General features: G+C 45.0%; 1 protein-coding gene across 1 annotated transcript in view; it reads left to right on the top strand.

The window, feature by feature from the left end:
* Window positions 1-14,073, top strand: part of Hpse (heparanase) — a 38,323-nt gene that overhangs the window by 10,991 nt on the left and 13,259 nt on the right. The window contains exons 3-8 of the mRNA XM_052735504.1: window positions 361-486; window positions 4,355-4,528; window positions 7,715-7,883; window positions 8,862-8,909; window positions 10,089-10,182; window positions 10,581-10,687. Coding sequence (XP_052591464.1) covers window positions 361-486; window positions 4,355-4,528; window positions 7,715-7,883; window positions 8,862-8,909; window positions 10,089-10,182; window positions 10,581-10,687 — 718 coding nt within the window. The remainder of the gene's footprint in view (window positions 1-360; window positions 487-4,354; window positions 4,529-7,714; window positions 7,884-8,861; window positions 8,910-10,088; window positions 10,183-10,580; window positions 10,688-14,073) is intronic.

The following is a 14,073-nucleotide window of genomic DNA, read 5'->3' as shown; positions in this document are numbered from 1 at the left end:
CTGTGTTCTGAGCTTTCATTTTTGAGCTGAATTCTGACCTCTCCATCCAATTCTCTGATAAGTTTAAGCTACTGAGGGGATCTCCGAATTAGTAAACCATTTGAAATCATGTCCAGTGCTCCATGTCAGTATACACCCAATGTTTCTTAAGGAAATTGCCCTCTGGTTGTTTTCTTGGTAGCTGTGAGTTAGCCAACAAATGTGGCACATGTAACAATACAACTTTCTCTGGTCTTGTACTTAATAACCAGAAACTTAACCACCTTCTTCAGCTACGTAACAGTTGACTAAACGCCCAGGTTGGGTTTCTACCTTGTCCCTGTGAAAATGGTGACCGTGAGCGCTCTCCTCCTCTTGCAGACGTTTGCCGGTCCGAGCCTGTCTCTGCTGATGTGCTGAGGAGACTCCAGGTGGAATGGCCCTTCCTGGAGCTGTTGTTGCTCAAAGAGCAGTACCAAAGGGAGTACAAGAACAGCACCTACTCAAGTAAGAAACCAAGCGCCTGCAGGTGTTCTAGCCACAGGCGTGTCGGAGGGTCGCACTCTGGCTTCACTGACTCCGGTAGCCACGTATAAAGCTGCGCAGTACTTCAGTACCATTGAGAGAGAACGAGGAGTCGGGGTGTGGGGGGCGGGGAGGATATGGCTCAATTGGTAAGGTGCCTGCCACCCAAGCGTGAGGATCCCCAGAATCCCCAGCTTTCTCATAAAAACTGAGTGTGTGTGTTTTTTTGTTTTTTGTTTTTTGTTTTTCCGAGACAGGGTTTCTCTGTGTAGCTTTGCGCCTTTCCTGGAACTCACTTGGTAGCCCAGGCTGGCCTCGAACTCACAGAGATCCGCCTGGCTCTGCCTCCCGAGTGCTGGGATTAAAGGCGTGCGCCACCACCGACGCCCGGCTCTGAGTGTGTGTTTTTATGTGAGTGACCTCAGGACGGAGACAGGTGGATCCCCTGAGCTGACTGGCCAGCTACTCTGGTCAGCTAGTGAGTTTCAGGTTCAGTGAGAGACCGTATCTCAGCGGCTGTCATGGTTAAGAGCAGTTAAGGTGGCTCAGTGGTTAAGAGCACTGGCTGCTCTTCCGGAGAACTGGGGTTTGATACCCAGCACCCACATGGTTTATCGGAATTTTCCCAGGGGCCTGCCCTGAGAAAATCCTTCCCAGAGTTCTGGGGAAGATGCTACATCCAGCATGGGGTTATCTGAGGGAAAAGAATCTATATACACTAGTTTCTTATGTCCGTTTACTTTATTTCTCTATGACAAACTTCTATCTACACAGCTTCAGTTCCACCCCGACACTCAGTTCCTCTCTGTCCCTTCGTTTTCTGTACTCTCGTAGCCCTAACTAAGCTCTTACGCTTTCCCTCTCATTTCTCCAGTTTCTCCATGCATGCTCCTTTCTTCTCTTCCTACTCTCTTGACCTGACCCAATCCTTATTCTCTACAAAAGATCTGCCCTGTTCCTTTCTCTCCAGTCATGCGACTCTGCCCTACCATCTACAGAAACTCTGCCTTGTTCTCTTCTCCTCTGGCCACATGACTCTGCCTGACCAGGAATTCTGCCTCCCCTTCACTCACACCTGGATATGCAAAAAACCCTTTGTTCTGAGTCAAATGCTCTGGAATGCCATTTGGCCAGTCTGGGAAAGGAAGGTCTGAGCTTCATTTGCACAAGAAACAAAGCTATGCATCTACAGTCTGCCTATCCCCTAGGCTCTGTAGGGTTGTTTACCTAGTAGATCAGCAGTAGGTCTGAGAAGCTTATACTTTTTGCCTTTAAGGCCCAGTAGTATATGAGTGCACAAGAAATTCGTAGCAGAAGACAGCTGATATATTAAAAACTGATTATCATCAAATATTCCTTGACATTTGACTTTCCTCTTGAAGAATTTCCTTGACTCTTCTAGGTATAGCTTTATTATATACAGCTGAATCTCTATTTCATATACTGGCAGCCCACAGCAATGGGTGACTCACAACTGTCTGTAACTCCAGTTCCAGGGCACCTGACACCCTCTTCTACCTTGTGGACACCAGGCACACATATGGTGCACATACATACATTCTTCAGACAAAACACCTATACACATAAAGTAAATCATTTTTTTATAAGTTATTTGCTGTTATTTGTGATGGGTGGTAGCAATTAAAAAAAAAACCCTAAGTGGATGAAAAACAGAGAAAGACACTCAGTGTCAACCTCTGACCTCCATAAGCATGTGCATACACATACACTACACACATGAACACACTTGCATGTATATACACAGAGTTAAGGAGAGAGGCTGGCATGTAGCTCAGTGCTAGGGCACACTGAGCATGCGTGAGGCTCTGGCTTCATTAACCAGCATCAAGAGAAGAAGAAAATTTATGAAAGACCTTGAACCCAAAGCTTGTGTGGCTTTTTTCTTGACTTATGACTTTGTCAGCCGGCCACAGAGTGGGGTTCAGAATGGGAGTTGAGATGTGAATATAGTCTTCATGCAAAAGTAAAAACCAGAAGTGTGACATAGAAAACTCACCCGCACTTCCTCACTCTTCTGTTTCTCCTTTTAGAAGTGTGGAAAACCCCCATGGGTTGAAAATCCTAAATCTCAAAGTTCAAAGTTTGAAATCCTCCAAAGTCCGCTGTTTTGAGTCTCGGTTGAATTAGAGATGTGCAGTTGGTAAAGATTACAATACTCTCAAATCAAAACACATGTAGATTGTAAAACTCTTTGGATCCAAGCATTCCAGATAAATACTTGACCTATCCATGTTAAGATCAACCACGTGGGTCTATTTAATGGGCAATAGGAATTTATTAAGATATAAATTGAGGAAATATACTCATGAATACAGAACGAAGTAGACAGCTGAAGTCATCCTCTGATCTGACCAGGAGCAAATCCACCTGGCAGTTTGATCACAAAATCCTGCCTTAGCCATTGGCCAATCAGCTTTTCATTAACAATGAGAGCAATACATACTTAAAATATACAAAGACTGTTCCACAGCACTCCTCTTCTCGTCTGTGAGAGAGGTGAACCTACATGACTCGGGTGGCAGATTTCTGACCCAGAGAACTTTCTACATCACTCTTTGAAACATGCAAGTGATCATGGGTGTAACTACTGCAGTTGAGCTACAGGTTGCAGTGGACTCTAGTGTCAGGTGTTCACTTTTGCTAAGTGCTGAGGGCCACACTTGATCTTTGGTCTGCATGTATTACTGAGAACTGCGGTGGAACAGCCAGCACAAACCCAGTGTGCAGTTAGGCAACACTTGTCACAGCTGTTTGGACCTCATAGGAAAGTGAGTGTGGACGTCCGTGTGTGTGCTCTGTGATCCCAAGCTCAAGGCTGACCTAAACCGAGACTGTAAGACCCAGTGGAATGCTAGGTGGCTGCGCTCAGAGTTTCTTGATCCCTGTGTGGGTCACTCCTTGCTGACTGGCCACAGTGCTGTGGAAGTCAGTGACACAGCAAATATGCTCGCTGGAGTTGTGCCACTCAGAAGCCTTTGTCAGCAGCGTTGAATCTTAGGCTCTGCTGTGGTGACTATGAAAGGATTCGAGCCAAGGACTTGGGAGCTGAATGAAGCCAAGCCGCTTTTAAGGAGGAAGTTTTGACGTTTACCAGATAGAGTGGTATTTCTTTCTTTCTAGACTAGAGGAGTTCCTGAGTGAATTTCTGCTGAAGAATGATTGGAGAATTTGCACGATAATCACAGAGGCCTAGTATGCCTACGATATCCAATTCAAAGACCACACTTACAATTATATTGCTGAGGATGGAGAGATGGCTCGATGATGAAGAGCACTGGCTGCTCTTCCAGAGGTCCCAGGTTCAATTCCCAGCACCATGTGGTAGCGCACAAACATCTGTAATTCCATTTCAGGAAATCTCATGACCTTTTGTGTCCTCGGAAGGCATTGCATGTGTGTGGCGGTACATAGACATGCAGGCAGGCACTCAAGCACGTAAAAAAAAAAAAAAAAAGTTTAGAAACTTAAAGTTGTATTGTTGACAGTCTCAAAACACAAACAGAAAGCTACAATCCAAACCCTTAGGAGATGGAGGCAAAAGAATTAGAGGTTCAAGGTCGTCCGAAGCTGTGTAGTGAGTCTGAGTCCTAAGTAGAACCCAGGCTTCCTGCATGCTAGTCAACTACTCTACCAACTGGGCTATGTCCCCAGTCCAGGCTTTTCTTTTTTGATCTGCCTGTCCACTGTGTCGTTGCTGAGGCATAATGACAGCCATTTTTAGGAATGGGATTACTTTGACTAAAAATATAAAGAAAACCCGTGACAAGTGAGCCTGGGGGTAGTCTTCGCTGTGGTGCCAACATAACTAACACCACCATTTTTCTTTTAGGAAGCTCAGTGGACATGCTGTACAGCTTTGCGAAGTGCTCAGGGTTAGACCTGATCTTTGGTCTAAATGCATTACTAAGAACGCCCGACTTGCGGTGGAACAGTTCCAACGCTCAGCTGCTGCTGGACTACTGCACTTCCAAGGGCTACAACATCTCCTGGGAACTGGGCAATGGTATGTACCCGGGAACATTTCACTCATAAAGGAATTCCCGCACTGTTCTTTTTCCTGTTTTGATATCCTTTTCCATGTTAGTAAATAGACTTCTCCCTAGACACAGTCATGCAATTGCTCAACAGTGGAGCTGCATCAGCAGAAAGCTCCTCTGAATCACAGAGCCTGTTGATAATCCCAGTTTAGGGGTGTGTGGAGTGTGTGTGTGTGTGTGTGTGTGCGCGCGCGCGTGCACACACGCATGTGGATGTTCAGTCAGATGTCTTCCTTTGTCAGTATCCACTTTGTTTGAGGCAGGGTCTCTTACTGAAGTTAGAATTCAATGATTAGCTTAACTGGAAGGCCACTGAGCCCTGGGATGCCTGTCTCTGCCCCCAGCAATGGGCTTATAGGCATACTACATGCCAAGCACTTCATGTGGATGCTGGAGATATGAACTCAGGCCCCTTTGCTTTCCACAACAAGCACTGTACCGATAGAGCCAACAACCTCACCTTTGTGTTGGTGGTGGTGATTACATTTTCTTTAAGAAAAAAAATTGTGTGTTGAACCAGGCACTGGTGGTGCACACCTTTAATCCCAGCACTCAGGAGGCAGAGGCAGGCGTATCTCTGTGAATTCAAGGTCAGCTTGGTCTACAAATCCAGTTTCAGGACAGCCAGGACTGTTACACAGAGAAATCTGTCTCAAACACTGTGTATTGTTATTAAGTGTGTGATGGGGGAAGGTCATGGGAGGTCAGAGGACAATTTTGTGGTATTGGTTTTCTCCTTCCACCTCTACAAGGGTTGTGTGAGAAATGCTTCACCAGCTGCGTCATCTTGGGAGCACATCCTTGTGTTGTTTTTGAGGTTAAAAAAAAAAAACTGCTGGAGCCCTCAGCCTCCCCAGCTCCCAACTCCCCTTGGGCTTTGCAGACTTTAAACTTACTGTGCTTAGCAAACTGAACTCAGCGAAACTGTGAGGGTGGCAGTTGATTCTCCCCTTCCCTCCCTTTCAGTATATCTTAGCTTGTCAGGTGACCTCCATGTGGTGGTTTGAATGAGAAATGGCCCCCATTGGCTGAGGCATGTGTACAACTTGGTCCCCTATCGGAAGAACTGTTTGTGGAGGGTAGTGCAGTCTTGCCAGAGGAAGTATGTCACAGGGAGCTGGCTCTGAGGGTTTATAGCCGCACCCCACATTCAGTCTCTGTCTCTGTCTGTCTCTTTGTCTCTGTCTCTGTCTCCCTCTCTCTCTCTCCCTTCCTCCCTCCCTGGTTCCCTCCTTTCCCTCCTCTCTCCTTGCTTTCTGTGTGTGACTAAGATGTGATCTCTCAGCTTCCTGTGCTGGCCACCTACTGCCATGGCTCCTCTCTGGAACCACAAGACAAAAGAGATTATTTCTTCCACAAGTTGCTTTCTGTTATTGCAACAAAAATAGCAAATACACTCCAATCCCCACGCCTCCTCCACTATATGCTCAAGCTGTCTAGAAGCTTCCAGTATAGATTATAGGTAGTTGTGAGCCACCAGGGGGTCCAGGTCATATGGAAGAGCAGCCGGTGTTCTTAACTGTTGAGCCATCTCTCCAGTCCCAAGGAACTTATAAGTTCTAATACGCTAATGATTAGTCAGATTTATTTAAAATATATTTGTATGCCGGGCGGTGGTGGCGCACGCCTTTAATCCCAGCACTCGGGAGGCAGAGGCCGGTGGATCTCTGTGAGTTCGAGGCCAGCCTGGGCTACCAAGTGAGTTCCAGGAAAGGCGCAAAGCTACACAGAGAAACCCTGTCTCGAAAAACCAAAAAAAAAAAATATATATATATATATATATATTTGTAAGAATTTCCCATACATCAAGCAATATAGCTAAATATGAAGTGCAACAATAAAATGCAGTCATTTAATGAGCACATGCTATTTAGGACAGGCACTGTTCTGCACATAAAATTCTCCTCCCTGCCCATTCTATTTCTTTCTTGTTTTCTTTTTTTTTTCCAAGTATATATGTGTGTGTGTGTGTGTACATGCTTGTGTATATCTGGAGTTTTCCTGGTCCTGTCTGGCCCACGGTCAGGACAAATCTCTCTCACCTGTCAGTCCTGTAGCCACTCAGACCCAACCAAGTAAACATACAGAGACTTATATTGTTTACAAACTGTATGGCCGTGGCAGGCTTCTTGTTATCTAGTTCTTCTATCTTAAATTAACCCATTTCTATTAATCTATACTTGGCCACGTGGCTCGTGACTTACTGGTACCTTACATCTTGCTTGTCATGGCGGTGGCTGGTACGGTCTCTCTGCCATAGCCTTCCACTTCTCGGAATTCTCTTCTCTGCTTGTCCCACCTATACTTCCTGCCTGGCTACTGGCCAATCAGCATTTTATTTATACAGAGTGATATCCACAGCACTTGTGTGCTTGTGGTCATATGCATGAACATGCAAAGGCCAGAGAACACCCTAAAGTGTCCTTCCTTGGGTGCCTTCTACCTTTTTGTGTATGTGAGAGATTTGGTCTCTCATTGGCCTGGAACTCACCTTGTAGACTAGGCTAGCTGGAGAGTACGTCCCAGAGATTGTCCCATCTCTACCTCTTCAGTGCTGGTTCACAAGTGGGTCACCATGTCTGGGAATCCATCTCGGGTCCTCTGGCTTGCACGGCAGTACTCTACCAATTGAGCTGTCTCCCTAACCCCTCTTTTTCCTTTGTTCTTTGTGGACAAATAATAAATCAGGCTCAAAATACTGTCCATAAACTATTTTCCAAAGGCCCATTGGTTTAAGATCTCTATTATTAGCTTCAATTTGTTTACTCCTTCCTTGTGCCATAATTAAAATATTTCTGTTTCTAAACTCTCTTCTTTATTAACTATGGCGGGGGGTGGGGGGGTGGGGTCTTACTTTCCTTGACTCTTTTTTTTTTTAAACGTGCATTGGTGTTTTGCCTGCATGTATGTAAGAGTGTTGGATTCCCTGGAACTGGAGTTACAGAGAGTTGTGGGTTGCCATGTGGATGCTGGGAATTGAACCCAGGTCCTCTGGAAGAGCAGCCAGTGATCTTAACTACTGAGCCATCTCTCCAGCCCGCTTTTCTTGACTTTTGATTCTAGGTTTGTAGTTGGAAAACTGTTTGTTGCTGTGTGCTTGTGTTTAAAGAATGTTTAAGTAAGAGGTGAACATGAGAATTGCTGTCTTCCAGAGCCCAACAGTTTCTGGAAGAAAGCTCACATTTTCATCGATGGGCTGCAGTTAGGAGAAGATTTTGATGCGTTGCATAAGCTTCTACAAAAGTCAGCTTTCAAAAATGCAAAACTCTATGGTCCGGACATTGGTCAGCCTCGAGGGAAGACAGTTAAGCTGCTGAGAAGGTAGGAACTGGGGGTGCACAGCTGCTTTCTCCCCGGCTCCCCCTTCTTCTTCCTTTTTGGTTTGTTTGTTTGGGACAGGGCTTCTCTATGTAGCCCTGACTGTCCCAAACTCACTCTGTATTCCAGGCTGGCTTAGAACTCAGAGATCCACCTGCCTCTGCCTCCTGAGTGCTGGAACTAAAAGTGTGAGCCACCACATTCCAGTGCCTTCTTATTTTTTTTTAATGGTGAAAAAAAATGTATACTTAAAAATTAGCCCTCTGAACTCAGTTTAGATGGTCCCAACATCCAAAGCATCTTTGTGGAGGCAGTCGAGAATGTACCCTTCTTTCAGGCCTGGCCAGGGTATTGCCTGGGGCCATTTCAATGTCCTAGAGTTTCCTCTCAGCCTGTTTGATTTCCCTGTTGTTGGTCTTGACCTAAACAACGAACTGGAGTGTGTTGATGACTTCTGTTTTTCCCATGGCTGACTCAGTGGTCAGGGAAAACGAGATGATGAGGTCAAGCTTGTTTTTCCTGGGGATGCTCTTGTAGAGTATTTGGGCTGCCTCTGGAGCTGTGGGGCTTTGGGTCGTAGAAGGTGGGTGATGGGCACCTCTTCTTTATGTGGCTATGGATACCTGTCAGCACTGCCTTCTTGGCTTCCAATGGCCTTGATTTTGACTTCAGCTCTGAGAGGGACAGGGCCTTCTTTGCTTTTGGTGAGTGCCCTCTTGGCAAAGAAACAAAACCACTTTTCTTGGAGATAAACGGTCCTTTCCGGTGGAGAATCCCCTGTGCTCTACATTATTAAACAGTTCACTGTTTTATTGTTTACCAAAAGAGGAAACATTGGCTTAAAATTCCAAGGATATGATTAGGGTTTTTGTGTTGCCTGAGACTTACATCAGTGAGTCATTCCAGGGAATGAAGCTCTTCTGAAAATTCGCATATGCTTGTTGGAGGGTAAGTGACCCCATTGTGGAACTTTTCTTCTAGTTTCCTGAAGACTGGTGGAGAAGTGATTGACTCAGTTACATGGCATCAGTAAGTATTCACATTAACTTAATATCCCCATTATTAACTTCCGAATGCCTCCATGATATAGTTATAGCTAATGGGCTGGAGGGATAGCTCTGTGGTTAGAACACTTGCTGCTCTTGCAGAGGACCTGGGTTCACAACAGTCTGGAACTCCATTTCCCGGGGATCCAATACCCGTTTCTGGCCTCTAAGGGCACTACACATACATAGTGCATCTAAACTCGTGCAAACACACATTTACCCATAAAAAGTAAAAATCAATTGGGTGTGGTGGTGCACATCTTTAATCTAGGCACTCAGGAGACAAAGTGATGGATCTCTGTGAGTTTGTGGCCAGCTTGTCTACATAGTGAGTTCCAGGCCAGCCAAAGCTACATAGTGAGACTTTCTCTAAATAAATAAAGAAATAATGTTTAAAAATATTCTCGAGGTTTGGTAGTAGCTCATACCTTTAATCCCAGCACTTAGGAGGCAGAAGCAGGTGAATCTCTGAGTTCGAAGCCAGCCTGGTCTACAGAGCTAGTTCCAAGACAGCCAGGGCTACACAGAGAAACCCTGTCTTTTTTATGTTTGTTTTTGTTTTGATTTTTTGAGACAAAATCTATGAAGCCATGGAAGTCCTGGACCTCTCTATGTATGCCAGGCTGGCCTTGAAATCACAGAGATCCCTATGCCTCCGCCTCCCGCGTGCTGGAGTTGAAGGCATGCAGTACCATGCCCTTCTAGTCATACTAATTGCCAATTTTCAAGAACTTACTTTTGCTCAGCTGCTGATTGACTTTTAAAAGCTCCAGTAATAAATGGGCAGCATCTCGAACATCCATTGCACAAGGATTTTAATGTTAATAAAACGGAAGTGTAACGTTGTTTTAAACAATGTGGCAGTTACTACACGGTTGAGGTACATGGCCAACTAAGCCATGAGCCACAGAAGCAGGTAAAACCAGTTGCTGGCAAAGAATAAGTAACGCTGAGTGCTTATAGCTTTGTCTGCCCCTGCTTAAGGTGGGATAGCTGACTTGTAGTTACTCAGATAGAATGGCCCCTTCCCCGCGTTAGCTCCTCTCTGGAGGGACTTCTGCCTTTTTAAAAACAGCATCCATGAGAAAGAGTAGGAGGAAGAACAAGGTTCAGAACTGGCTTTACAGCCAGAAGTAAACTGTAAATTCTTTCCGAATAATAGCTACTACTTGAATGGACGCATTGCCACCAAAGAAGATTTTCTGAGCTCTGATGTGCTGGACACTTTTATTTTATCTGTGCGAAAAATTCTAAAGGTAATGGTCTTACTAAATTTTTCATCCACACCAGTCTCTGTTTTATAGTCTGATGATGTCGATGGATATATACATATTGCCGTATTTTTTTTTCTGATTTTAAAGGGTAAGCACTGTGTCTTATTCCTTGGTTTCCTCCTTAGTGTTGGATGTTTAGTTGTGGTGATTAGAAATTAAAATACTTCTAATGGCCTTTCAGTAGAATTAACTGTTATAGACAGTATTATATTCCTTCTATACCCTACTAGGCCCATAAAAGATAATGGCCAAGACCTAAGTGATCTAAATCTGTCTGTAACTAACAGGGTAGGCGAGTCTGGAGAGGCAGAGCTGTTCACATTCAGCCGTGAGGTGGTTGACTTGTTTGCAATGATCGTGGAACTCTTCTTGTTCCCCAGGTGACTAAGGAAATAAGACCCGGCAAAAAGGTCTGGTTGGGAGAAACAAGCTCAGCCTACGGTGGGGGAGCGCCCTTGTTGTCCGACACCTTTGCTGCTGGCTTTATGTGAGTGATGCTGTACAGACTTTGGGCTCAGATTCCAGCTCTTTCCATCCCCTAATGTCAGCCAAAACCCACACCAAACACAACGTCTGTGACAGAACCCTAAAATTTTGTGCCAGGTCTTACAAAAAAAAAAAAAAAAAGTAATTTTCCAGGCTCAAGAAATGGTTCAGTGGTTAAGAACAGTGCTACACTTCCAGAGGACTGGGGTTCAAGTCTCAGCACTGACATGGTGGCTCCCAACGGTCTGTAACTCCAGTTCCAGGAGATCCAATGCCCTCTTCCAGTCTCCACAGGCACCAGGCATGCCCCTGGCGCACAGACATACAAGCGGGCAAAACACTCACACCTTTTATCTAAAATGCTTGCTAAACCTTGTCAGACATCTTTAACTGGTGTCCTGCAGAGTCCAGCTCCAGATGAGGGTGGCGTCTGAAGATGGGTGGATGCAAGAGCAGTGACGGGGGAATCAGACACGGGACACTTCTTAGTTTCATGTTAGGAGAGATGGACAGAGAGGAAGCGCATCTCGGCGTGGCTTGTCCTGCTCTGACAACCTGTATCTCTCACAGGCTTTATTTATACATAAAATCATTGCCTCACAGACTTTAATCCTTGATGACGAAGTCTTTTCATGGTACAGACATTCTATAAAGTCTTCTCTGATTACATAGGCTTAGCAAGTAAAAGAAACAAAACAAGCGAACGGCAAATTTCATGAGAACTAAAATCGAACATTATGATAAAATCAATTCTTTTTAACTCACTATCCTTTTCCTTAACATTGGTGTTGTAAAGCCTTGTGGTTACAGGAAAACTAGACAGGATGTTTCTATTTAAGTTTGACTAAGTTAACAGATCAGAAGTTATTTCCTACCACGTGTTATTCTATTAATCTACTCTAAGGTATATTTGCTCTATTCTGTAGAAATCTGATTCCCTGATCCTTGTTCAAATTCTTTCTTTTCTATCTGACATAAGCCCACCATCCTTCCCCCTGACCTCTGAAATTCCATCTTCTGCTCTTTATTCTTCCTACAGTCAGAGAGGTCCTGGTCTGACAACGGCAGCTCACTGAGCCAAGATGTTTCTCTTTGTGTCTCTGTCATAAACTCCTGTTTCAGTGTGGTCTCTATCTTTATCACAATCCTGCAAAGAGTAAAAGAACATCAGGATTCCTAAAGTTGGCCGGGTAGTGGTGACGCACACCTTTAATCCCAGCACTCAAGAAGCACAAGCAGGGGTTGGGGATTTAGCTCAGTGGTAGAGCACTTGCCTAGCAAGCACAAGGCCCTGGGTTCGGTCCTCAGCCCTGAAAAAAACAAAACAAAACAAAAAAAGAAGCAGAAGCAGGTGGATCTCTGAGTTTGAGGCCAACCTTGTCTACAGAGCGAGTTCCAGGATAGCCAGGGCTACACAAGGAAACCCTGTCTCAAACAAAAACAAACAAACAAACAAAAAGATTCCTAAAACTGCTTACTTTGCCTTCAGGATGTTACCACGGCTTGTTATTAATTTAATAATAAAAAATCTTTTCCTTGTCCATTCTAGTTCCATATTTCTGGGGCAAAGCATAAAAACCTAATGATTCAGTTATAGTTTGTCAGCTTCTAAAATTTCCCTAAGCCTTTCTTCTTAAATGATTTCTTCTACATCCTATGTCTCATGCTTATTAATACCACTTAAGTAATAGGTTGTATAGAAGACTCAGTTTCTTGCATAGCTAATTCTCCCAGGGAATCACCATAAGTTTTATTCTTAACATCAGCTTTCATAAAAATTGTTACATTGTCCCAATTCCAGCCTTCAGTGAGGGGCCCTTAACAGCAAGGAGTTCAAACATTAAACATGTCAAAGACATAGGCAAGAGTCGTGCCGCAAATTCCACCAAGGTCAGTGAAGGGTCAGTCCCAGTCATCCCAGCACCGTGATTGTTGTCATCAGCGGCTCCAAGATGCTTGGCGCCGCCAGGGCCCCGGATCAATAGCAAGCATGAACTGTTTTAGAAAGTTTGGCGGGGCTTGATGGCACACGTTTGTAATTCTAGCTACTTCGGAAGCTGGGGTAGGGGAACTACAAGTCCAAGATCTGATTGGGCCACAGAGTGAGTTCAAGACCAGGCTGGACAACCAAGCAAGATCTTGTCTCAAAGCACAAAAAGTAAGATGAGGCCTCAGTGATAGAGCACTTGCCTAGAATGCTCATAGGCCCAAGGTTTAGCCCACAGGAGGATGACAACAATGAGGATGATGATGATGATGATGATGATGAAGATGATGAAGAGGACAAAGGGAAGAAGGAATTATGATGCCCTAAAAATAGGTCAAAGAATGCATGTCAATTAGCCTTCTGTCACTGTGAAAAATACTGAGATAAACAATTTAAGAGGAGGAAATATTGACTATGGCTCATTTCAGAGGTCTAAGCCCTGATCACTTACTTGGTCCTGTTGCCTTTGGGTCTGTGAAGCAGTATATTATGGCAGGCCCGTGGTGGAGGAAACGGCTCACCTCGGGGTGAGTAGAGGCAAAAGAGAAAAGAGAAGGAGCCAGGGGGGCCTGATACCCTTTGAAGGGCCTACTTCTTCTGACTAGGCCTTACCGCCTCACACAAGCACCATCAGCCAAGGCCAGGCTCCAACACACCAGCCTTTGGAGGCCATTTAAGGTCCAGCCTGTAGCAGGGTCCCTTCTCTGGGGAAGCTTGCTCTTTTCCAGGGGTGGGGGCTTGCCTACAATCCCAGCATGTGGAGGCCACAACAGGAGGATCAGGGGTTCACAATGAAACCCTGTGGGAAAAGAGACAAGGCAAGCAAGGGAAGAGGAAGGAAAGGGCAAGGATGGGAGGGAAGATGTTAAGAGTTCGTCCAGAGTTTCGGCTCCGAGGATGCTTAATGTGCATAGAGCTGTATTGCAGATTCTCAAGAAGTTTAGCTCTAAAATATCCATGTCACACTTGAGGGTGACCCATGAACTTCAGGACTGGCTGTCATACCTCATTGTTCACTGCACAAACGTGGTTGTTTTACCCCAGGGGTTGCTTATATGCAGCACCTCACTGTCTCCATGTTCTTCATTCTGATCCTCACTGTCTCCATGTTCTTCATTTTGATCCTCACTGTCTCCATGTTCTTCATTCTGATTCTCACTGTCTCCATGTTCTTCCTTCTGATTCTCACTGTCTCCATGCTCTTCATTCTGAGCCCACTGTCTCCATGTTCTTCATTCTGAGCCCACTGTCTCCATGCTCTTCCTTCTGATTCTCACTGTCTCCATGTTCTTCATTCTGAGCCTCACTGTCTCCATGTTCTTCATTCTGAGTCCACTGTCTCCATGTTCTTCATTCTGATCCTCACTGTCTCCATGTTCTTCATTCTGAGCCCACTGTCT

Source organism: Peromyscus californicus, unplaced genomic scaffold (assembly GCF_007827085.1).
Source record: "Peromyscus californicus insignis strain IS unplaced genomic scaffold, ASM782708v3 Scaffold_13__1_contigs__length_99412109, whole genome shotgun sequence".
NCBI lineage: Eukaryota > Metazoa > Chordata > Mammalia > Rodentia > Cricetidae > Peromyscus > Peromyscus californicus.
The sequence above is the reverse complement of the archived record's forward strand: the minus strand, read 5'-3'. Positions and strand labels throughout refer to the sequence as shown.